This window comes from Aotus nancymaae, unplaced genomic scaffold (genome assembly GCF_030222135.1).
Source record: "Aotus nancymaae isolate 86718 unplaced genomic scaffold, 86718_ANA_hifiasm-v0.15.2.pri h1tg000028l, whole genome shotgun sequence".
Lineage (NCBI taxonomy): Eukaryota > Metazoa > Chordata > Mammalia > Primates > Aotidae > Aotus > Aotus nancymaae.
The window spans coordinates 13,304,399-13,329,651 of NW_026988441.1; the positions used below are offsets into that span (position 1 = coordinate 13,304,399).

The 25,253-nt window shown below is 50.8% G+C and overlaps 1 protein-coding gene across 1 annotated transcript; it reads right to left on the reverse strand.

The window, feature by feature from the left end:
* Position 1: 1 nt before the first annotated feature.
* ITPKC (inositol-trisphosphate 3-kinase C) lies at positions 2-25,217 on the reverse strand. The gene is made up of 7 exons (XM_012461438.2): positions 23,955-25,217; positions 16,250-16,349; positions 12,258-12,471; positions 8,167-8,371; positions 4,829-4,930; positions 4,149-4,220; positions 2-1,510 (listed from the first exon to the last, which is right to left on the reverse strand). The coding sequence occupies exons 1-7, from the start codon at positions 25,080-25,082 to the stop codon at positions 1,307-1,309; spliced, it is 2,025 nt and encodes a 674-aa protein (XP_012316861.2). The 5' UTR covers positions 25,083-25,217; the 3' UTR covers positions 2-1,306.
* Between the last annotated feature and the right edge of the window lie 36 nt (positions 25,218-25,253).

A 25,253-nucleotide genomic window follows, 5' to 3' on the forward strand; every position in this document is an offset into this window, starting at 1 on the left:
ATTGACTCTGAATGTCCTGTTTATTGGGGTGTCGTCATGGGCGGGAGGCTCAGCAGAGCCATTCTGCCTCCTGCTTCCAGTACTACCCCGTCCAGCAACTGCCTCATATAAATAAGTATCAGGATGGTCAGTAGAAAAGGAGAGCGTCCCCTCGGCCCTGGAAGACAGTGTGGGAGCTTCAGCTTAGGGAAGAGGTAGGTACCTGTCTGCCAGCCCAGCCTCATGGGCCAGGAAGACCTAGCTGTGGGTGCTGGAGGAGGCGGATAGAGGGGCTATTAGCCACACCCCAGGGTTCTACAGTCTTTGGTTTGGACCAGGCTGCAGGCCAGGGTTGTGACCGGCAGCCCCACCCACCCTGGCCTCTGACTCATACCCTGTGCTTTTCCCTGCAGGGGCCTGGGATTGGATGGGGTCCTGAGGACAGCAGCTCTGAGAGGCAGAGGGAAGCCTGCTTTCCCTGCCTCCAAACCTCCTTTCTGCCACTGCTGTTGGCTGAGAAAGGAGAGAGAAGCCTGAGGGTCAGGCAGGAGGAGGAAGTCCTGAGGCCAGATCCGATGCGCAGAGGAGCAAGGTTCTGCTCTCACAGTGCTGGCACAGAAGCTGGTATGTGGCTGTGGTTTGGGTCTGCAGGAGGTCAGCAGAGTCCTCTGAGGAACACGGAGAATCCCACAGGGCCACAGCAGGGCAGGACCTCAGTGAACTGTGCCCGCCCAGCGGTGTCAGCCCTCAGGCCTCGTCCAGTCCCATAAGGTAATGCCCTCTGGGCCTTTTGTCACTCAGCACTCAAATGGCTCCCCAGTGAAGACACAGGACTGTCACTCTCCCCAAATGGTCCAGTGGTGCCTACACCCATTCACCAATGATGCTTGACCCAGTCCCCGGCCTCAGCTAACTGGCAGCCTGGAGGCTGACAGTGAGGCAAATCATAAGTGATTGGTGTAGCCTTAGGCCCCCTGTCACGCTGTCCCTCTGACATCTGAACTGAGTGCTCTCAGGGCAGCATGCTTTTGCTGTGGCCTCTGTCAGCCCCTCAGAAACCTTCCTGGCAGATCAGGGGACCCCATTCTGGTTTTTCTGACTTACTGCCTCATCACGTTCCTTCCAGGTCCCCACAACCCCTGCATCATGATGGGCCAGGTGCTACCTGGTCTCCCAAGGCCCCTCAGACCTTTCCATGTTGGTCTCATGTGGCACATGACACAACCTCTCCCGTCCCTGGCCAACCTCAGGCCCCCCATGGCATCTTGGGATTCATCCAGCCAGACTGGTACCATCCAATTAGTAAACCTGGCGGTGGTGGAGCAGCTCAGCTCTGTGCCAGCCCCTGCAGGAGGTGGATCATGTTGTCCAGGCCCCAGAGGTAGCCATCCTCACGGTTGCCCTCAACCCAGGGCAGCCTGTGGCTGAGAGTCTTGTGGTCGGGCAAGGCCACCGTCTTGCCAAAGTCGATCATCCAGACCTTGGCCAGGCCGGTGTGGTCATGCACGAAGAGGAGGGAGCTGCCCACCACCTGCCGGGGGAAGAGACGGGAGGTTAGGGGAGGAGCAGGCACTGGCCAAGGTCCCCTGCTGACAGGCAGCAGAGCAGGGTGGCTGACAGCATGAACCCTGGAGCCTTGGCTGCCTGAGTTCAGATCCTGGCTATGCCACCTCCTGGCTATGCAGCCTTGGGCAGGTATCTTAACCTCTCTGTGGTTCTGCGTCCTCACAGTCAAAGTGAGAGGAATAGAGTTAGTCCCCCCAGCCTGTGGTTTCATTTTCTTTGGTTTTAGTTACTCAGTCAACTGCAGTTCAAAAATATTAAATTTATTGCAGAAATAAACAATTGGTAAGTCTTTACTTGCACACTGTTGTAAGTACTGTGCTGAAATCTGGTTCCATCTGCTCTGTCCCACCTGGGATGGGAAGCATCCCTTTGTCCAAGTGATCCTCCTGCCTCGACTTCCCGAAGTGCTGGAATTACAGGCATAAGCCACTGTGCCTGGCCTTTGCTAAGCCAGAGCACAAACTCAAATGCCCTTAGGATCCAGAATGAGTGAAGAGAGCCTGGTAGAGACTAAAGAATTGGAATGCTGGTTGTGGTAATGCACACTTGTAATTCCAGCGACAGGAGGATCACTTGAACCCAGGAGATTGACGCTATAGTGAGCTATGATCACGCCACTGCACTCCAGCCTGGGCAATAGAATGAGATCCTGACTCTGACAAAAAAAAATTTTTTTTAAACTAGAAATTGGATAATGCCTTCACTTAGAAAGAGACAGTAACTTCCCAGGCCCCGTGGACTGCTACTGATAATTGGTTTCCTTCTCTGTAGAATGGGGATAATGGTACCAGCCCCTACTCATCGGGTGCTTGGCAGTCAGCTCTCAGTAGATGCTGTTTTAATTTAATTAAGTTAATTAATTTTTTGAGACAGGGTTTCGCTCTTGTTGTCCAGGCTGGAGTGCAATGGCAAGATCTCGACTCACTGCAACCTCCATCTTCATCTTCCCAGGTTTAAGCGATTTTCCTGCCTCAGTCTCCGGAGTAGCTGGGATCATTGGTATATGCCACATACCTGGCTAGTTTTATATTTTTAGTCAGTCTGGTCTTGTCTTGAACTCCCAACCTCAGGAGATCCGCCCGCCTCAGCCTCCCAAAGTGCTGGGATTACAGGCATGAGCCACCGCGCCTGGCCTTATTTTTTATATTTTTGTAGAGACAGGGTCTCATTATGTTGCCCAGGCTGCTCTCGAACTCCTGGGTTTAAGTGATCCTTCCACCTCAGCCTCCCAGAGTGCTGGGACTACAGGCATGAGCCACCACACCTGGTCTGTCTTATTTTATTTTTATTTTTGAGACAGCGTTTCACTCTTGTTGCCCAGGCTGGAGTGCAATGACTCACTGCAACTTCCGCTTCCCAGGTTCAAGTGATTCTCCTGCCTCAGCCTCCCAAGTAGCTGAGATTACATGTGCACACCATCATGCCCGAATAATTTTTGTATTTTAAGTAGAGACAGGTTTGTATTTTTCGTAGAGATGGGATTTTGCCATGTTGGTCAGGCTGGTCTTGAACTCCTGACCTCAGGTGATTCACCTGCCTTGGCTTCCCAAAGTGCTGGAATTACAGGTATGAGCCATGCCTGTTTTATTTTTATTATTATTATTATTATTATTGTTGTTTTTTTTTTTTTGAGACAGAGTTTCGCTCTTGTTACCCAGGCTGGAGTGCAATGGCGCGATCTCGGCTCACCGCAACCTCCGCCTCCTGGGTTCAGGCAATTCTCCTGCCTCAGCCTCCTGAGTAGCTGGGATTACAGGCACGCGCCACCATGCCCAGCTAATTTTTTGTATTAGTAGAGACGGGGTTTCACCATGTTGACCAGGATGGTCTCGATCTCTTGACCTCGTGATCCACCCGCCTCGGCCTCCCAAAGTGCTGGGATTACAGGCTTGAGCCACCGCGCCCGGCCTATTATTTTTTTTTTTGAGACGGAGTTTTGCTCTTGTTACCCAGGCTGGAGTGCAATGGCACGATCTCGGCTCACCGCAACCTCCGCCTCCTGGGTTCAGGCAATTCTCCTGCCTTAGCATCCTGAGTAGCTGGGATTACAGGCACGCACCACTATACCCAGCTAATTTTTTGTATTTTTAGTAGAGACGGGGTTTCACCATGTTGACCAGGATGGTCTCGATCTCTTGACCTCGTGATCCACCCGCTTTGGCCTCCCAAAGTGCTGGGATTACAGGCTTGAGCCACCACGCCCGGCCGCCTGTTTTATTTTTTGAGATAGGGTCTTGCTCTGTCACCCAGACAAAAGTACAGTGGCACGATCACAGCTCACTGAACCCTCAACCTCCTGGGCTCAAGCAGTTCTCCAGCCTCAGCCTCCCAAGTATCTGGGACCACAGGTGCACACTACCCCACCAGGCATTTTTTTATTTTTTAATAGAGATGGGGTCTTGCTATGTTGCCCAGCTGGTCTTGGCACTCCTGGGCTCCAGTAAGCCTCCTACCTTGGCCTCCCAAAGTGCTGGTATTACAGGTATGGGCCACCACGCCCAGCCCCTTTTTATATCTTTGACCTGTCATTCATCAGTGGTTTCCCCTCCATGCACCTCGACCCCAACACCCCCACATCCACCCATGGCAGCCAGGGCTCCCACCTCGTGGGTTTTGAAGAAGGGGGAGATCTCCAGAGCTTCACGAAGTTCTTCTAGGCGTGCCACGTACTTTTGCTGTGTGACAGGGAGGGTTCTTTGGTTAGCATGGGGACCTTATGGGGGCTTGCCCACCTTTAGCTCTCACCTCACCCCATGCCGCCAAAGAAGTAGGCAGCCTCTAGCCAGGAAGGAAGAGGGGAGCCACAGGGAAGACAGGGTGGAGGAATGAGGGCTTGGATTCATCAAGGTGGCATGGACAATAGTGTTGGATTCCATGAATTTCTACTCCATTCAGAGGCGGAGTCTGTCTCCCGGACCCTTCAATCCAGGCTGGGTCACATGACTTGCTGAATAGCAGAGATGATGGTGGCCATTCTGAGCCCAGGCATCAAGAGGCCTTGCATTTTCACTTGTTCTCTTGGCAAGTGAAACAAGTGAGAACAAGCCCAGGCCATCCTGCTGTCGAGAGACATGTGGCCAAGTCATGAGCCAACCAGCAGAGCTGGGAGCAGGGCCACCCTGGACCAGCCAGCCTTGCCAAGCCACCGGCTGACCTCAGACTGAGCAAAGCCAGCCAGTATCAGTCCAGCCCCACCCAAAGCAGAAGCCCACAGACTTTGGAGCAAGAATAAATGGTGGCTGTCTTAAGCTGCTACATTCTGGGACATGGGTGTCCCGCTCACCAGGATTACGTGGTCTCCATCCACGAAGTCCTCCAGCACCTTCGTCACCTGCTCCAGTGCCTGCGTCTTCTTGAAGTTGGTGTTGCAGGTCCCATCCGCTTTCTGCAGGGCAGGGTGTGGAGGGACAGGGTCATGGCATTTTCCTTCCCACACCCAATACCCAGCAACCTCAAATACCTCCCAGGAGGCCAGGCGTGGTGGCTCATGCCTGTATTCTCAGTGCTTTGGGAGGCCGAGGAGGACAGATCACTTGAGGTCAGGAGTTCAAGACTAGCCCAGGCAACATGACGAAGCCCTGTCTCTATTAAATAAGGTGCAAAAAATTAGCCAGGTATGGTGGTGGGCGCCTGTAATACCAGCTACTCGGGAGACTAAGGCAGGAAAATCGCTTGAACCTGGGAGGCAGAGGTTGCAGTGAGCAGAGATTGTGACACTGCATTCCAGCCTGGGCAACAGAACAAGGCTCTGTCAAAAAAAAAAACTTCCCAGGGCCATCCACCTGCCTGCACGCTTGCTGCCCAAGGAAGAGGCTGGCCTACCTGCTCAACCCAGCCCCAGGTTACATGCCTGCGCCTCAGTCCTTCCACGCCCTTCCAATTTTGAACCTCCTGGTGGAACCCATCTAGCAAAGTGGGCTTTGGAGGAGGGGGTGGAGCTGTCTTTGAATCATAGCCCTGGTCTTTTCTAGGTGGGCGGTCCTAAGTCACTTCACCTGCCTCAGTCTCAGTTTTCTCATCTGGAAAATGGGAATTGTGTTGGTGTCTACTTGATAAGGCTGGTGTAAGGATTAGAGATCGGGTGTATAGGATGCACAGCACAGTGCCTGGCACATAGTTATTTGAGACTAATGAAACTAATGCTATTTGTTATGTTTGAGAGGGGCTCAGAGAAGCCACCTAAGTCATCTGCCACGCTGTGCCAGGTGCTACAGGGGAACTTGGCAATAGGTGGTAACAGGACAGACAGTCAGATGAGGGAAGCAGACAGTGATTAAGATCATCACAAAGGAAGACAAGAATAATGAAAGAGAATAAGGAGCTATGAGGAGGTGAAGAGGGAACCCTGATCTAGTAGAATGGAAATCAGAGAGGGCTTCCCTAAGGAAGCAAAATTTGAAAGGAAACAGAAAAATGACTGAGAATCAACCAGGGGACATAGAGGGAAGAGACCAGGGTGTGGTGGCATGCACCTGTGGTCCCAGCTACTCAGGAGGCCAAGGTAAGGGGATCGCTGGAGCTTCAGAGATTGCGGCTGCAGTGAGCTGTGATTGTGCCACTGCACTCCAGCCTGGGCAACAGAGCAAAACCTCATCTCAATCAATCAATAAAAGCATTCCTGGCAGAGGGGTGCAGAGGCCTTGTGGCAGGAAAAAGCAGGCCCATTTCAAGGAAATGAAAGTGCTTCACTGTGCCTGAAGGTACACAAAGAGAATGAGAGGAATGAGAGGCCGGGCGCGGTGGCTCACGCCTGTAATCCCAGCACTTGGGAGGCTAAGGCAGGCAGTTCACTTGAGGCCGGGAATTCAAGATCAGCTTGGCCAACATAGTGAAACCCCATCTCTGTTAAAAATACAAACGATTAGCCAGGCGTGATAGTGCATGCCAGTAATCACACTGAGTCGGGAAGCTGAGGTGGGAGAATTGCTTAAACCCGGGAGGTGGAGGTTACAGTGAGTTGAGATTGTGCCATGGCACTCTAGCCTGGGTGACAGTGAGACTCCGACTCAAAAAGAAAAGAGAAGAATGAGGGAGAGACTAAACTATATCCCAGAGGGCTCTACAGGCCGTGGAACTTTGCTGGTTTTGAACAGGAGAATGGCAGGGTCAGATCTGCAAAAGGCATTCTCACACATGGCTGGTGGGATGTGCGGCGGCATAACACCAATAGTGGAAATTTGGTCATCTCTAGCAAATTGCCATGGCTTTAGTCTTTGGCCAGTAGTGCTACTTCTGGAAATCTGGTCTACAGCAAAATCTGCATACTTGCAAAATGTCTTATGTACAATGTGATTCTTTGAGGCCTGGTAATGGCAAAAAATGGAAATAACCCAGGTGTCTGTCTATAGGGTACCATGGCACATTCACAAAGAGAGTGTGACATAACTGTGGGGAAAAAAACCAGTAAGAAAGAGGAGGCTGTCTATGGAATGACGTGGAAAACTCTCCAGGATGTTACAATTTCTTTTTGTTTTTTGAGATGAAGTCTTGCTCTGTCGGTGCAGTGCTGTGATCTCAGCTCACTGCAACCTCTGCCCCGCAGGTTCAAGCGATTCTTCTGCCTCAGCCTCCCGAGTAGCTGGGACTACAGGTGTGCACCACCATGCCCAGCTAATTTTTGTATTTTTAGTAGAGACGAAGTTTCTCCATCTCTTGACCTTGTGAGCCTACCAAAGTGCTGGAATTAAGGCGTGAGCCACCGCGCCCAGTCCAGATGTTACTATGAAGTGAAAAGAACAAAGGAGCAATCAGTATGCATACTGAGGAACATTTAGGATATACAACTGCATTTACTTGCAGTGTCAGGAAGAAATACAAGAAACTCGTAAAGTGGTTCCCCACGAGCAGGCAGAGGAGGGACAGAATGGGGAGGACAGCAGCAGGGTTGGGAGATAAATTTCTCCACATTTACCCTTTTATAATATTATTTTGACTTTTGAACTATGTGACTAGCTATTCAAACAATTTTTTTTCTTCTAGAAGCAGAGGGTCCCTATGTTACCCAGCTTAGTCCTGAACGCCTCCTGGCCTCCAGCAATCCTCCTGCCTTGGCCTCCAAGACTGCTGGGATTACAGGCATGAGCCACCATACGTGACCTATTCAAACAATTATATTTAATTTTCTAAAGAAAAAGGAATACAATAGTTGGGCATGGTGGTGCATGCCTGTAATCCCAGATACTTGGGAGGCTGAGGCAGGAGAATCGCTTAAACCTGGGAGGCGGAGGTTGTGGTAAAAAAACAAAGAAAAAGGAATGCAGAAGGAAAAATAGAAACCTTCTCCATAGCTGGGGGAAAGGGATCCCTCCAACTCTTGTGCTGTAGGGAGATCAGGGCCGGCATACCCAGGGAGACGGAGGCCGGAGAAGAAGGGGCTGGACTAGGATGTGACCATGAAGAAGAAGAGAAGAAAAAGATGGACTCAGGAGAGGCTCAGGCAGACAGATAAACAGAACATGGGTTCTGATGGGTGTGGGGGTAAGAGAGAGGCTGGGCCTCCCCAGCCCCAGCCTTTCGTCCCCTGCTGTCTCCGGTACTCTCTCCCAGCTTTCCCCAAGAAGGCCTGCCTGGGATCTGGCTCTAGGCCTTCCTGGGACAGGACAGGCCGTTCCTGGCCCTCACCTTGATGCCCTCGATCCGGAAGCCCAGGGTGGAGGTGGAGCTCACAGTTTCCCTCCACTGCATGTAGCGGGGCTTGGTGACCGCACCCTGTGCATGCTCCTCAGGGGTAGGGGCCCCAGGGTCCACAGCCACCATCTTCTCATACATGTCCTTCCGGGGACGGGGACGTTCCCGTGCCTTTACCAGCTCCTCTTCCAGGTAGGTCCTGAGCACACAGAGGATGTGACAAAGGTAATTGTGAAGAACAAAGCTGGAGGGCTTATCCTTCCTGATATTAAGACATAAAGCCACAGTGTGGCAGAAGAATGGGCAGATCGATGCATGGAATACAACAGAGTCCACAGGAACACACACGGAGAGTCGTGCAGTTTATGACAACACACTGCAATTCGTGGGGAAAGGGAAGTCTTGTCTTTTCTTTTTTATTTTATTTTTTTTGAGTCCAAGTTTCACTCTTGTTGCCCAGGCTAGAGTGCAATGGCACAATCTTGGCTCACCGCAACCTCCGCCTCCTGGGTTCAAGCAATTCTCCTGCCTCAGCCTCCTGAGTAGCTGGGATTACAAGCCCCCACAACCACGTCCAGCTAATTTTGTATTTTAGTAGAGATGGGATTTCTCCATGTTGGTCAGGCTGGTCTCCCGATCTCAGGTGATCCACCCACCTTGGCCTCCCAAAGTGCTGAGATTACAGACATAACCCACCTTGCCCGGCCGGGAAGTCTTTTCAATAAACAGTACTGGGTCAACAGGATATCCATACTGATCCCTACCTCCCCCACGCATAAACATTAATTCTAGCCAGATTGTAGGTCTAAATGTAAAAGCTAAAACAATAAAGCTTGTAGAAGAAAACATAGCTGGGCGCGGTGGCTCACGCCTGTAATCCCAGCACTTTGGGAGGCCGAGGCAGGTGGATCACGAGGTCAAGAGATCGAGACCATCCTGGTCAGCATGGTGAAACCCCGTCTCTACTAAAAATGCAAAAAATTAGCTGGGCATGGTGGTGCGTGCCTGTAATCCCAGCTACTCGGGAGGCTGAGGTAGGAGAATTGCCTGAACCCAGGAGGCGGAGGTTGCGGTGAGCCGAGATCACGCCATTGCACTCCAGCCTGGGTAACAAGAGCGAAAAAAAAAAAACAACAAAAAAAACATAATATTTGCATGAACTTGGAGTAGGAAAAGATTTCTTAAGAAAAAAACTGACAAACTGGACTGGGTAATTAAAGGTAAGGCCAGGTGCTCACGTCTATAATCCTAGCACTTTGGGAGGCCAAGACAGGAGGTTTGTTTGAGCCCAGGAGGTCAAGATCAGCCTGGGAAACATAGCGAGACCCTGTGTGGTGTTAGTTATGATATATTTTGGTTTTCGTCCATGGTTCCTAGCTCATAACTCCCATAGCTCTTGCTATAATCTTGCTGGGATTACAGGTGTGATTACCGCGTCAGGCCTTTTTTTTTTTTTTTTTTTGGGTGGAGTATTGCTCTCAGGTGAGAGGACCACCTGAGTATTGCTCTGTTGCCCTCCCTCTGGCTGGAGGGAGTGCAGTGGCATGATCTTGGCTGACTGCAACCTCTGCCTCCCTGGTTCAAGTGCTCCTCCCACCTCAGCCTCCTGAGTAGCTGGAATTATAAGAGTGCACCACCACGCCTGGCAAATTTTTGTATTTTTTTAGTAGAGTCAGGGTGTCACCATGTTGCCCAGGCTTGTCTTGAACTTCCAGCCTCAAGTGATCCACCCGCCTCAGTCTCCCAAAGTGCTGGGATTATAGGTGTGAGCCACCCCACCCGGCCACAATCTTTTGTTATTATAATGTGGGGTGTGTTAGACCTCAAGAAACCACAATTTCTCTGACCTTCTCCTGCCCTCCTTTCACCTGCCCCAAGGCAGGACTCTAATCTTTCCCCACCTTCCTGCCTGGGGTCTTAGGACCCTCCCCAGAGAGGGTCCCACCCTATACCCTGGGGGAAGGAGTGCTGGTGTCCTAAAACCTCCATTAAAACTCAAGGACTGGTTCCTTGAGGGTGGTGTGCCCAGGGAGGGCGTGGAAGCTCTGCGGCCCTTCCCCCATCTTACACATCTCTTCATCTTTTCCAGTATCCTTTGTTGCAGCACCCGACCAGGGACTGGCACCAGGGACTGGTTTCATGGAAGACAGTTTTTCCCACGGACTGTGAGGGGGATGGTTTCTGGATGAAACTGTTCTACCTCAGGTCCTCAAGCATCAGTTAGATTCTCATAGGAGCGTGCAATCTAGATCCCTGGCAGGCATAGTTCACAGTAGGGTTCGCCCTCCCGAAATCTCCTGCCACAACTGGTCTGACAGGAGGTAGAGTTCAGGTGGTAATGCTGGCTGGCCTCCTACTGTGGGGCCCCGTTCCTAAGAGGCCACGGCCTGGTACTGGTCCATGGTCCGGGGGTTGGGGACCTCTGCTTTATAGTAAACCAGTAAAGGTAAGTGTTTCCCTGAGTTCTTTGAGCCACTCCAGCAAATTAATTGAACCCAAAGAAGAGGTCATGGGAACTCCAACTTGGAGCCAATCAGTCGAAAGTTCAGGAGGCCTGGACTTGTGACTGGTGTCTGTGGCTGGGGGCAGTCTCGGCGACTGAGCCCCCAGCCTGTGAGATCTGACATTATTTCCGGGTAGATTGAATTGGAGGACATCCAGCTGGCATCCATTGCTTGGTGTGTGGGGTTAAAAAATCTATACATGGCCAGGCACAGTGGCTCACGCCTGTAATCCAAGCACTTTGAGAGGCCGAGGCAGGTGGATCACCTAAGGTCAGGAGTTCAAGACCAGCCTGGCCAACATGGTGAAACCCCGTCTCTACCAAAAACACAAAAATTAGCTGGGTGTGATGACAGGCGCCTGTAATCCCAGCTACTTGGGAGGCTGAGGCAGGAGAATTGCTTGAACCTGGGAGGCGGAGGTTGCAGTGAGCTGACATGGAGCCACTGGACTCCAGCCTATGTGACAAGAACAAAACTTTGTCTCAAAAAAAAAAAAACTCTACATATTTGGCCACAGAAGTCTTCTGTGCTGTCATTGTTGTGGCAGTGGTATGAGAGTGAGGAAAAACATGGTTTCAGAGTTTTTCCTAATCAGCCTATCTCTACAAAAAAACTGAAGATTAGCTAGGTGTGATGGTATGTGCCTACGGTCCCAGCTACTCAGGGGGCAGAAGTAGGAGGATCACTTGTGCTCAGGAGTTCAAGACTAACTGGGCGGTACAGAGAGATGTCTCTACAAAAAAAAAAATAGCCAGGCCTAGTGGCACATACCCATAGTTCCAGTTACCCTGGAGACTAAGGTGAGAGGACCACCTGAGTCTAGGAGTTCACAGCTACAGTGAGCTATGATCACACTATGGCACCTCAGCCAGCACAACAGAGTGAGACTCTGTCTCAAAAAAAAATAATAATAAAAATGCTATTTTTGTTTATCAAAAGATGTTTATCAAAAGACTATTAAAAGACTGAAATGAGAGAGTTGGAGAGAGAGAGAGAGTGTGTGTGTGTGTGTGTGTGTGTGTGTGGAGGGGGGGATTTTAGGTGTGAGCCACTGTGCTCAGCTTGAGAGAGCAATTAGAGTCCAGTTCTTGCAGACCGGGCATGGTGGCTCACGCCTGTAATCCCAGCACTCTGAGAGGCCAAGGCGGGCAGATCATCTGAGGTCGGGAGTTTGAGACCAGCCTGGCCAACATGGTAAAGCCCCGTCTCTACTAATAATACAAAAATTAGCTAGGTGTGGCAGTGGGCGCCTGTAATCTCAGCTACTTGGGAGGTTTATGTGGGAGAATCGCTTGAACCTGGGAGGTAAAGGTTGCAGTGAGCCAAGATTGCGCCACTGCACTCCAGCCTGGGTGACAGAGTAAGACTCTGTCTCAAAGAAAAAAAAAAAGAGAGATACTATTCCAAACCCATTGGAATGGCTTAAGTTAATAAAACAGTACCAAGTACTGGCGAGAATCTGGGATGACTGGGATAACTGGAACACTCATACATGGTGGTGGGAAGATACACTGGTACAACCACTTTAAAAATGGACTTGGTGTTATTTTCAATAATGCCCACCCCCTGCCCCAGCCCCACCTGCTGCCCATCTTGCAGTCCATAATGGAGGGGCCCTCGAAGTCGGCCAGGAGGTCTTCCATCTGGTTGAAGGTCTGGCCATCCTGCAGCACCATGCCATAGTAGGCAGGCACAAAAGGCCGCAGCGGGTCTTTCATCAGCTGTTCCAGGCTTCGCTGCTCACACTGACAAAAACGTTTCAGAATCCGACCATCCTCTCCTGCCTGGAAGTTCCCTAAGGACGGTAGAATCAATCTGAGGATGAGAAACTGGATCTGAAAGAGAACCTCCCCTGAGCTCCCGTTAGCATCAGATCCTGGCCACCATTATCTTCCCTGGCCCTCCTGCAATGCTCTCTCTCCCTGCAGTTCTTAGAGTCTTGGCCAGGGGTTGGTAAGGAAAGGGCCAATTTCTGTTCTCTATTGCTTAAACAAAGTCCTGTTCCCAGCACGTGGTGTCTTCGTTTTGTAATTTTTGATGGTACAAGTGTGATCATCTGTGGGAATTCTGTGAGATCTAGGTCCAGATCATCACTCTCCAGAGTGGATTTGCATTTGCTGCTGCCTGGAGTCCCCAGGTGCTAACAACCAGGGCCTATTTATGCTAACAACCAGATCAAGCATTTCCTGGACCATACAGATAGTGTAGATTAAAATTTCTAATTTCTTCTTGTGGCAAGATGTATTTTCAGATTATATATGTATATATTTGGATCACACCTGTAATCCCAGCACTTTGGGAGGCCGAGGTGGGTGGACCACAAGGTCAGGAGATGGAGACCATCCTGGCCAACATGGTGAAACCCCATCCCATGTTGGCCAGGCTGGTCCCAAACTCCTGACCTCGTGGTCTGCCCACCTCAGCCTCCCAAAGTGCTGGGATCACAGGCACAAGCCCAGATTATATTTTCTTTTTCTTATTTTTTTTATTTGAGAGGATCTCACTCTGTCACCCAGGCTGAAATGTAGTGGTGCAATCATAGCTCACTGTAGCCTCAAGCTCCTACACTCAGGTGATCCTCCCATCTCAGCCTCCAGAGTAGCTGGGACTACAGATATGCACCACCACACCCAGCTAATTTTAAAAGAAATTTTGTAAGGCTGGGCGCGGTGGCTCCTGCCTGTAATCCCAGCACTTTGGGAGGCCGAGGTGGGTGGATCATGAGGTCAAGAGATCGAGACCATCCTGGTCAACATGGTGAAACCCCGTCTCTACTAAAAATACAAAAAATTAGCTGAGCATGGTGGCGCGTGCCTGTAATCCCAGCTACTCAGGAGGCTGAGGCAGGAGAATTGCCTGAACCCAGGAGGCGGAGGTTGCAGTGAGCCGAGATCGCGCCATTGCACTCCAGCCTGAGTAACAGGAGCGAAACTCCGTCTCGAAAAAAAAAAAAAATTTGTAAAGTTGGGTAGATTGGGTGTTGCTATGTTGCCCAGACTAGTCTCGAACTCTTGGCCTCAACTGATCCTCCCATCTCAACCCCCCAAAGTGCTGTGATTATGCCTAGCCTGGATTACATTTTCCAAAGTTGGCTACAACAGTATCTCCTGACCCACTCTGGAGAGGATCAGAGTGATCCTGCTCTTCTAGAATTTTCCCATTAAGAAGTGTACTCTAGGCCGGGCAAGGTGGCTCACACCTGTAATCCAAGCACTTTGGAGGCCAAGGCGGGCGGATCACCTGAGGTCGGGAGTTCAAGACCAGCCTGACCAACATGGTGAAACCCCGTCTTTAAAAAAAAAAAAAAGAAGTGTACTCTAATTACTTTCCCAAGCTGGGTGCAGTGGCTCATGCCTATAATCTCAACACTCTGGGAGGCTGAAGTGGGAGGATCCTTTGAGGCCAGGAGTTCAAGGCTGCAATGAGCTATGGTTGCACCACTGCATTCCGGCCTGGGCAACAGAGTGAGACCTATCTCAAAATTAAATGAATAAATAAAATATAGATTGCTCTCCCATTAAATTTGGGAGGGTTTATGACAGAAATGCCACTGCGTGACTTCTGTTGGCAGAGACACTTACCTTCAAGGCAGTCCTGAGCTGTCTTGTTAGAAATCTAAGTACTCTGAGGCCACCATACTATGAGGAAGTTCAAGTAGCTACATGGCAAAGCCATGCTGTAGGCTTTCCAGGTGGCAGCCCCATCTGAGACCCCAGCCAATAGCCAGCATCAACCACCAGGCATGTAAGGGAATGAACCTCCAAAAGTTTTCAGCTTGCAGCCTCCATGTGTCCCTAGCTGAGTTCCTAGATATTTTGGAGCAGTGACAAGCCATCCCTGCCATCCTGTCTGAATTGCTGACCCCAAACTTGTGAGGTTAATAAAATGGTTGTTTTATTCTACTAAGTTTTTTTTTTTTAACCATCACTAAGTTTGGGGGTTTGGAGTTTTTGTTTTTTATTTTATTTTTGAGACAGGGTCTCACTCAGTCATTTAGACTGGAGTGCTGTGGTGCGATCAAGGCTCACTGCAGCCCAGACCTCCTGGACTCAAGCAATCCTCCCACCTCAGCCTCTCAAGTACCTGAGACCACTGGTGCACACCACCATGCCTGATTAATTTTTTAATCTTTCATAGAGACAGGGTCTTGCTATGTCTCCCAGGCTGGTCTTGAACTCCCTGGCTGAAGCGATCCTCCCACCTCAGCCTCCCAATGTGCTAGAATTACAGCCATGAGTCACTGTGACCTGTTGAGTTTTTTGTTTTTTTTTAAATAAACTCAGCAATAGTAACTAGAACACATAGATGAAAGACTTGTGTTGCCACAGTCTTAGGGGACCTTGCCTTATTTTCAGGTCAGATCTAATGACAAAAAAGGCAGACAAGTTCTCTTATTGTCTCTGCTGATGGGCACAGTTTTCTAGTCCAGCCTGCTGCTGTTTTTTGTAAATAAAGTTTTATTGGAATACAGACACACTCACATGTTTACATAGTGTCTATGCAGCTTTCCTGCTGTAATAGCAGAGCTGAGTAGCTGCAACAGAGACCACATGGCCCACAGAACCTAAGATATTTATGGTCTAGCCCTTCAAAAGAGTGCTATATGCTATGCATCTGCTACTATGTGCTGGGGGATTTTGCGAGGTCCTGGGGGCAAACTGTTATAGCTGCTATTTACTGAAGGCCTACTAAGCTCTGAACATGGGGAGAAGGCAAGGAGTGATCATTTCCACTCATGAGGGTCCTGTGCCTCAATCATTTATTTTTTTGAGACAGAGTTTCACTTTGTGGCCCAGGATGGAGTGCAGTGGCACGATCTCAGCTCACTGCAACCTCCTCCTCCCAGGTTCAAGTGATTCTCCTGCCTCAGCCTCCTGAGTAGCTAGGATTACAGGTGCCCACCACCACGTCTGGTTAATTTTTGTATTTTTAGTAGAGACGGTGTTTCACAACGTTGGCCAGGCTGGTCTTGAACTCCTGACCTCAGGTGAAACACCTGCCTCAGCCTCCCAAAGCGCTGGGATTACAGACGTGAGCCACCACTCCTGGCCAATCCTTTTTTATAAATTGAGACAGGGTCTCACTATGTTGCCCAGATTGGTCTTGACCTCCTGGGCTCAAGCGATCCTCAGGTCTTGGCCTCCTAAAGTGCTGGGATTAAAGATGTAACCTACTGTGCCCGGCCTCAATCTTTATATCCATTTTGATTTTAACTTTTCAGTTAATCCTGCAAGGGAGGTAAGATTATCTCCACATTAACAGATGGTGCAGCTGAGGCCCAGTAAAGGAAAGTAACTGGCCCAGGGTCACCCATGAATACAAAGCAGAACTAGGGTTTGAGCCCAGGCCCATCTGTCCCCATAGCTGAAGCTCCCTCTCTCCACCAGAATAACAGGGAATAGCCCTTTGTTCTGACATAAGAGTCAGGCCCAGGCCTAAGCACTGCTCATAACAGCCCCATGAGGTGGGGACTGTCACCAAGCCCATCACTAATTTGGGAAACTGCAGAAAACATCCCTTTTCCTGGCCCAGGAGACTCTGCCCAGCCCTGTCCACCACCGCCCCACTCTCACCAGCGTGTCCGGAAAGCTGGACCCAAGGGTAGTGTTTTCGGAAGGAGACCACGAAGGGCGAATACTTCAGAACTGTCTTCAGCTTCTTCCAGGGTTTGCTCTGTTGAGGGCAGAGCAGGGTGGGGTCAGGGTCAAGGTCAGGGAAGGCAGGGGCTAGAGGTGCTGCAATGAGAGGGAAGGAAGGGGAACCTGCAGTCTTCCAAGGGCCGGGGGCTTCCTGGGATCACTGTTCCCAGGCTTGTTGGAACAGTCAGGGGTGAGTGAGCCCCACTCAGTTCAATCACAAGATCGCCCAAAGGCCTCAGCAAGATAGGGGAAGTTCTTTGTCAATTTCTCCCTCTCTGTCTTCAGTTCCTTTGCATCTATGTCTCTCTGTCCTTCTCTTATGAGGAAGGATAGGCTAGGTTTTGCTGTGGTAACAACCAACCCCTACATCTTCCACAGAACATACACATTCCCAAATCTATTTTTTGATACGGCATCTTTTTTTTTTTTTTTTTTTTTGAGACGGAGTTTCGCTCGTTTCCCAGGCTGGAGTGCAGTGGCACGATCTCGGCTCACTGCAACCTCCACCTTGCAGGTTCAAGCAATTCTTCTGCCTCAGCCTCCCGAGTAGCTAGAATTACAGGCACCTGCCACCACGCCCAGCCTGCCTCAGTCTCCCAAAGTGTTGGGGTTATAGGCGTGAGCAATTACGTTGGGCCCAGTCACAAATCTTGGAAGCCCCATCTCTGTCCCTAAACCAGGTCAGACCTCCTGGGGAAAATGATAGAGGCAAGAGTTGATGGATGGAGATGGACCACAGAGAGAGACAGAAACAGAGACAGATGATGTAGTGATGACAGAGAGACGGGGACAGCGGTAGAGACCACGGCAGTCATGAGAGCTGTTCACCACACAGCTCCAGCTACTAGTCCAGAGACGTCCCTCCTGCCTTCCTGAACCGAGGTTTTTGTTTTTGTTTTTCTTTTTTCATTTTTAGAGGGACAGGATCTCTGTCACCCAGACTGCAGAATAATGGCACCATCATATCTCACTGCAACCTCAACCTCCAACTCCTGGACTCAAGCGATCCTCCCATCCCAGCCTCCTGAGTAGCCAGGACTACAGGTGTGTGCCACCATGCCCAGCTATTTCATGGCATCTTGCTCTGTTGCCCAGGCTGGTCTTGAACTCCTGGCCTCATGCAATCCTCCCATCTTGGTCTCCAAAGTGCTGGGATTACAGGTGTGAGCCACCACACCTGGCCTTGCTTTGACCAATTAACTGTGAGCAGAAGTGTCACTTTTGCGGAGGAGCCTTAAAAGCCAGTTCATGACTCTCCATGTTTGTTCCCCTGTGGGTGAGAGAGTAAGAAGAGAAATGAAAGCTCCCTCAGGCTGGGCCCCTGAGTGAAGACAGCATGAAGCAGAGCCCCTGACCCACCACTGACCCATGGTCAATGTGTAGTATAAACCAAAATAATCCCTCGTTGTTCTAAGTCACTAAGATTTGGGGGCTACTTGTTACTACAGCAAATCCTGACCTACCCTGACAAATACAGAGGCCGGGTGTGGTGGTTCTCACCTGTAATCCCAGCACTTCAGGAGGGTGAGGCGGGTGGATTACCTGAGGTCAGGAGTTTGAGACCAGCCTGGCCAACATGATGAAACCCCATCTCTACTAAAAATACAAAAATTAGCCAGGTGTCATGGCACACACCTGAAGTCCCAGCTACTCAGGAGGCTGAGGAATGAGAGTTGTTTGAACCCAGGAGGTCGAGGTTGCAGTGAGCTAAGAACACGCCACTGTACTCCAGCCTGGGTGACAGAGCTATACTCCATCTCAGAAAAAAAACCAAAAGAAATATAGGAAGACTGAAAGAGAGAGATATACAAAGTAATGATAAAAAGAAAAAGATGAATAGACATAGAAAAAGAGAGAGACCAAGAATGATAGGAAATCACAGAAGCAGCCGGGTGCGGTGGCTTATGACTATAATCTCAACACTGGGAAACCAAGGTGGGAGGATTACTGAGCCCAGGAGATCGAGGCCAGCCTGAGCAACATAGGCAAGACTCCCGTCTCTACTAAACAATTATTTATTTATTTATTTATTTATTTATTTATTTTTCAAGATGGAGTTTCACTCTTGTTGCCCAGGCTGGAGTACAATGGTGCGATCTTGGCTCACTGCAACCTCCGCCTCCAGGGTTCAGGAGATTCACCTGCCTCAGCCTCCTGACTAGCTGGGATTATAGGCATGATCCACCACACCCGACTAATTTTTGCATTTTTAGTAGAGACAGAGTTTCATTTCACTGTGTTGGTCAGGCTGGTTTCAAACTCCTGACCTCAGGTAATCCACCTGCCATGGCCTCCCAACTGTGCCACTGCACTCCAGCCTGGGCAACAGGGCAAGACCCTGACTCAAAAGAAAAGAAATAAAGAAAACCAGAGAAGCAAACAGAAAACAGGGGTTTCGTTGTATCATGCTGACTAAACTATGAGCTTTTTGACAGGGTTAGTGTCTGACTCATGAACAGATACACACACAAAGGAATACATTCTGCGCCCCATAAGCACGTAGAGTCCCTTAGCAAGTACTGGGAGAGTAGTCACCTCCAGAGAAGGAAGCTGTGTGGCTCATCCCCCTCCTACCCCAGGATCAAGGGCGTGTCCATCTCTCCAGCCCCCTCAGAGCCCAGCTACCTTGCAGACATCTCATTGACAGTGGGAAGGTTAACAGGGAGTCACGCTGTTGGGCTTCAGGGTTCGGAAAGGGCTAGTCCCGCCCCAATCCAGCTGCCAGCCCTGGGGAAGAGATGATTAATAAAGGTTCCTGTTTACTAAGTACCTGGAACATTCCAGGCACAATGACGACTCAGTGTGCCACAACCTACTTAATTCCTAAAAACACAACCACAGGGAGATTATTGTCTTGGTGTTACAGAGGAGGAAACAGAGGGTCTGAGAGAAGAAGCCACTTACCCAGCATCACCCCACACAGCGCAGGGGTTCTAGCTCTGGTTGGATCCCAGTGCCTTGGGGCTTACCCCACTACGCTCTTGCTGGACTACAAGCTCACGAAGGCAGAGACTGGGGTTGTTGTGGTTATGATTATGTCCCGGCACATGGCCTGGCACACAACAGATGCTCCAGAAACCTTCTTTGATACTTGGATTGAAGGATGTTAGTTGAGACGTTTTTAATCATAATTTTTTTTTTTTGAGACAGGATCTCACTTTGTTGCCCAGGCTGGAGTGCAGAGGTATTATCTTGGCTGACTGCAACCTCTGCCTCCCAGACTCAAGCGATCCTCCTGCTTTAGCCTCCCAAGTAGTTAGGATACAGGCATACACCACCACACCTGGATAATTCTTTTTTACTTTTAGTAGAGACAAGGTCTCACTATGTTGCCCAGGGAGGTCTCAAATTTCTGGGCTCAAGCAAACCTCCTGCCTCATCCTCCCAAAGTGCTGGGATTACAGGTGTGAGCCACCACACCTGGCCCCTTAATTATAAATTCAGTATCTTCTCTCTCTGTTTTATGTTAGATCTGGGCCAGGCACAGTGACTCACGCTTGTAATCCCAGCACTTTGGGAGGCTGAGGTGGGTGGATCACCTAAAGTCAGGAGTTTAGGACCAGCCTGGCCAACATAATGAAACCCCACCTCTACTAAAAATAAAAAAATTAGCTGGGTATGGTGGCGTGCACTTGTAATCCTAGTTACTTGGGAGGCTGAGGCAGGAGAATCACTTGAATCTGGGAGGCTGAGGTTGCAGTGAGCTGAGATCTTGCTACTGGACTATAGCCTGGGCAACAGAGTGAAACTATGCCTCAAAAAAAAAAGTTAGATCTGATGGTTTACCTGGGCTTTCTCAGAATTTTTTCATGATGGTCTCAGCTTATATGCCCCTTCCTCCAGGAAGCCCTCTCTGACACTCCATGTCTGGCCAGTGACCTCTGCTGGGCTCACACAACCTCCTGACCACTCTGAACTGTGACTGTCTGCTGATGGGTCTGTCTCTCTCATGGGCCCAGCAAGGCTAACATAGAGCCAAACACATAGCAGAGCCTTAGGGAGTGATTTTTGTCTGATGAGAAGAATGGGATAGCAGTGGCTCACACCTATAATCCCAGCACTTTGGGAGGATGAGGCAGGAGGATCACTTGAGCCCAGGAGCTCAAGACCAGCCTGAGCCTGGGCAACACAGTGAGACACTGTCCCTACAAGAAAGAGAGAAAGCAAGGAAGCAAGAGAGAAAGAGAGAGAGAGAGAAAAGGAACACAATTTTAAAAAAAGGAGGGGATGATGAGAAGGAAGGAAGGAGGAAAGGGAGAAAGGAAGCTGAGCCTTTACGGTCAGACAGGATTTCAAAATTAAGGGAGAAGGAAGCAAGGGGATGCCGGCAGTGGGAACGGCTTGAGCAATGTGTGGAGGCAGGACAGCAGCAGGGTGTTCAAGGAACAGCGTGTACTCACGCCTCGTTACGGCAGAGGGGGTCAGGAGGAGGGAAGGAAGCTGGGTCTGGGAAGGTGCCTGGAGACTGGAGGCTCTGAACGCAGCACTGAGCCAGCCCATGACTGCTCTCAGAGAGGGCACCTGAGCAGGGTGGTGTCTGCCCAGAGCTGGGCCATGGATGCAGATCCCGGAAGGATGACCAAAAACTGGAGACAGAGAGGCCTGGGAGGGAGACAAGTTAGGAACAGAGCCACATGCTGCAAGGTTTAAAATGATGGGTCTGAAACTCAGCCAGAACTGAGTTAGAATCCTGGCTCTGACTTGACCTGGCCAACCCTAAGCAAATGAACTCACCTCTCTATGCCTCAGCTTCCCCATCTGTGGAATGGAGACAACCTCAGTGCTGTCGTAAGGATTCATAGTTAACACATATAAAGCCCTTAACTAAGATACATGTTATTTTAAGATTAAAAAAAATGACAGGAAAAAAAGGCCAGATGCAGTGGCTCGTGCTTGTAATCCCAGTACTTTTGTTGGCCAAGGCGGGTGGATTGCCTGATGTCAGGAGTTCAAGACTACCCTGGCCAACGTGGTGAAACCCCGTCTCTAAAACAAACAAACAAACAAAAAAAAGAAAAATTTAACAACAAAAAAGACCAAAAAAATAAAAAAGAAGATAAAACTTAAAATAGTGCCTGGTGTATAGTAAGGATTTGAATCCAATCTGCATCTTCCAATGTGTGCATCCTTGGACAAGTGATTTGACCTCTCTGTGCCTCAGTTTCCTCATCTGTAAAAAGAGATAATAATAGTATCTACCTTGGCCAGGCACCATGGCTCATGCCTGTAATTCCAGCACTTTGGGAGGCTGAGATGGGTGGGTCACTTGAGGTCAGGAGTTTTGAGACTAGCCTGGCCAACATGGTGAAACTCCATCTCTACTCAAAATACAGAAATTAGCCAGGTGTGGTAGTGGGCACCTGTAGTACCACCTACTAGGGAGGCTGAAGCAGGAGAATTGACGAAGCAAAGGCTGCAGTGAGCCAAGTCAAGAGAACCCAGGAGGCAAAGGCTGCAGTGAGCCGGGATTGCGCCACTGCACTCCAGCCTGGGTGACAGAGAGAGACTCTGTCTCAAAAAAAAAAAGTCCAGGTGCAGTGGCTCATTCCTGCAATCCCAGCACTTTGGGAGGCTGAGGTGGGCAGATCACCTGAGTTTGGGAGTTTGAGACCAGCCTGACCAACATGGAGAAACCCCATCTCTATTAAAAAAAAAAAAACACAAAATTAGCCCGGGTATGGTGGTGCATGCCTGTAATCCCAGCTACTCGGGATGCTGGGGCAGAAGAGGCAGGAGAATCACTTGAACCTGGGGAGGCAGAGGTTGTGGTGAGCCCAGATGGCGCGATTGCACTCCAGCCTGGGCAACAAGAGCGAAAGTCTGTCTCAGAAAAAATATCTACCTGATTAGGGCTGCTGTGAGGAGTGAGTGAGTTAATAAGAGCACAGCACTTAGCACAGGGCTAAACATGAGTGAGTTCTAGCTGTTGTTGTTACTATTATTATTATTATTATTATTTTTTTTTTTTTTAAGATGGAGTTTCGCTCTTGTTACCCAGGCTGGAGTGCAATGGCGCGATCTCGGCTCACTGCAACCTCCGCCTCCTGGGTTCAGGCAATTCTCCTGCCTCAGCCTCTTGAGTAGCTGGGATTACAGGCACGCGCCACCGTGCCCAGCTAATTTTTGTATTTTTAGTAGAGACGGGGTTTCACCATGTTGACCAGGATGGTCTTGATCTCTTGACCTCATTATCCACCCGCCTCGGCCTCCCAAAGTGCTGGGATTACAGGCTTGAGCCACCGCGCCCGGCCAGTTACTATTATTATTATTATTATTCACCCACTTTCAGCCCAGCGGTTCTGACATGCCAAGGAGGTGAGACGGCAGGCAGGCTGAGGGGAAAAAGCAATGGCAGAAGGCCCGGGAGGGTCAGCCCCTGCGCACGGGCACAGGCACGTCAAGGCAGGTCTGTCTCTCACAGTTAGGGCCACATGTGTGAACATGTCCCTAAGGAAGACGTGGGGTGAGGGGGGCTCAGAGCAGACTCCAGCCAGGGGCCCCAGAGCAATGAGAGGCCTCAGCAGGCAAGCTAACAAGCTGATGGACTCCGCTCCCAGTCCCACGTGAGTCTTTCCAGTTTCACATCGGCCTCTGCTCTGTCCTGCCCTCCCTGAACCTGCCTGGCCAGCCCTCCTGATTCACCAGGGAAGAGCCACACCCAAGCTGGGGGTGAGGGTGGACAAAGTAAACAAGAGCGTGCAGGGGGCTTCTTGGGGAACTGCGGGTCACAGGGGAGACCAGGTGGGCTCCTGGCTAGGTCAAGAATCCTTTGGCATTTGGGGTTCACACAGCCCTTTGAGAATCTGATGAAAAGCTGGGGGAATTTGCTTCACTCCCTAGAAAAATGTACATACAGGCTGGACGCAGTGGCTCATGCCTGTAATCCCAGCACTTTGGGAGGCCGAGGCGGGCAGATCACCTGAGATCAGGAATTCGAGAGCAGCCTGGCCAACATGGAGGAACCCTGTCTCTACTAAAAATACAAAATTAGCCGGGTGTGGTGGCACATGCCTATAATCCTAGCTACTTAGGAGGCTGAGGCAGGAGAATCACTTGAACCCAGGACGCGGAGGTTGCGATGAGCCAAGATCGTACCATTGCACTCCAGCCTGGGGAACAAGAGCGAAACTCCATCTCAAAAAATAAAAAAATGTGCATACAAATAGGCTAAGGGGTGGTGAAGGTTTGTGAACCTTTAAGGCAGCCACAGGCCCCAGACAAAATGTGGGGTAGAAAGTGCACCCTGCCTGTCTCCCTATTCCAGTATTCTTCAGATTCCAGAGGATTCGACAGAGGTCAGATCCTCACTACAACAATATATGTGAACACACACAGACTCACTTAGTTCTACAATTTCAGGGGTTCCTGGGCCCCATGAAGTCGGTCAGTGGCTGTCCATTGCAGACCCCCAGGACTGGAGACAGTGCAGGAAGGGGAAAGGAGAGAATTAAGAGGGGGTGCCTGGAGTGGGTTAGTAACCTGGCTGTCAGAGGGAGGAGGTTAGTGGATGGAAGAGGTTCCTGGAGATGAAATTGCTGATGGGCAAATAAGAGTAAATGGGTAGAGAACTTCCCAAGCAAGGCAGGGAAATAAGGAGTTTTGGGGGATGTGGCTCAAGGGCAGGATGGGTCCCACTCACCCCAGACCTGTCCTCGGGATCGCTGGCACCTCCGCCCCCGGCCACCACGTCATCCTCAGACTCGTCGAAAGAGGAGGCAGAGGAGAAGCCGCCACTGCTCCCAACAACCCGGGAGGGGGGTCCCACTGGCTGGGCCTCAGGCTCAGGGGTCTCAGGGGTGATGATGAGGCGGGGCACAGGGCACAGGGGGCTACACTTCAGGTGAGAGCACAAGTGAGTCACCAATTCCCCAGGTTCTGGTTCCTCTAATGGGCCATCCTCAGGCTCTCCCAAGAGGCAGTCTGTCCCAGGTGCTGTCTGGGAACCATCAGTGCCAGGCTGTGTCCAGGAGCCATCAGTATCCTGTTGTGTTTGGAAACCACCAGTGCCAGGCTGTTTCCTGGCTGTTTCAGTATCCTGTATTTTCTGGGAGCCATCAGTGTATGGCTCTGCCCAGGGACCTTCAATATTCCGTTGTGTCCAGGAGCCATCATTGTACAGTTCTTTCCAGGAGCCATCAGCACTTGGCTCTGTTGAGGGACAGGCTCCTTCTGGGTGAGTCTGGAGGTTGGAACTGGTCTGGTGGGTCCAGAGGTTATCAGCCCAGGACTTGACCCTCTCTGGCTGAGTCTGTGACCCATGTGTTTCCAGCTCTGTCCAGGGCCCATCAATCCCTGGCAGTGTCCAGGGGCTGGCCTGCTCGGGCTGAGACTGGAGGTCGGACCTGTGTGGATCAGTCCAAAGGCCATCTGTCCCGGTCTCCGTCCAAGGACAGGTCGTCTCCAGCTCTGACCAGCTCCTTTCTGGATGCGTCTGGAGGCTGGACCTGTCTGGCTCCGTCTTTTGGTTGGGCCTGTCGGTCTCTACTCCAAGGCCAGCTGCCGCGGGCTTAGTCTGTCCGTCTGTCCAGAATTCTGTCTGTGGACTATCGGTCCCCGGAGTAGGACCGAGGCTGGACCTCTCCGTCCAGGCCCAGGGCCCGCCCCCCTCCGGCCGCCCCGCCGGGGCCCCTGAGCCGGGCCCAGGTCGCTGCTGTCCCGGCTGCCGCCGCCGCCCTCCTCGCGGCGCCTCCAGTCCCATGCGGGCCGCTGCGGGCAGCGCCCCGGCCTCCGCCTCGCTCAGGCTCCCGCGGCACGGGCAGCGCCTCATGCCCGCTTCTTCGGTTCGGGCTTCGGCCGATCCGGCCCCTTCTATCCCTTTAAATCCCGTGAGGGGTGTGGCTGGGTAGCCCCGACTCTCAGGTTCCGGCCTGCGGAGCTCCAGCCCGCCCCGCCGCTCAAGGGTTAACCGATACTCCCCTTCCAAGGGAAAGCCCCGAAG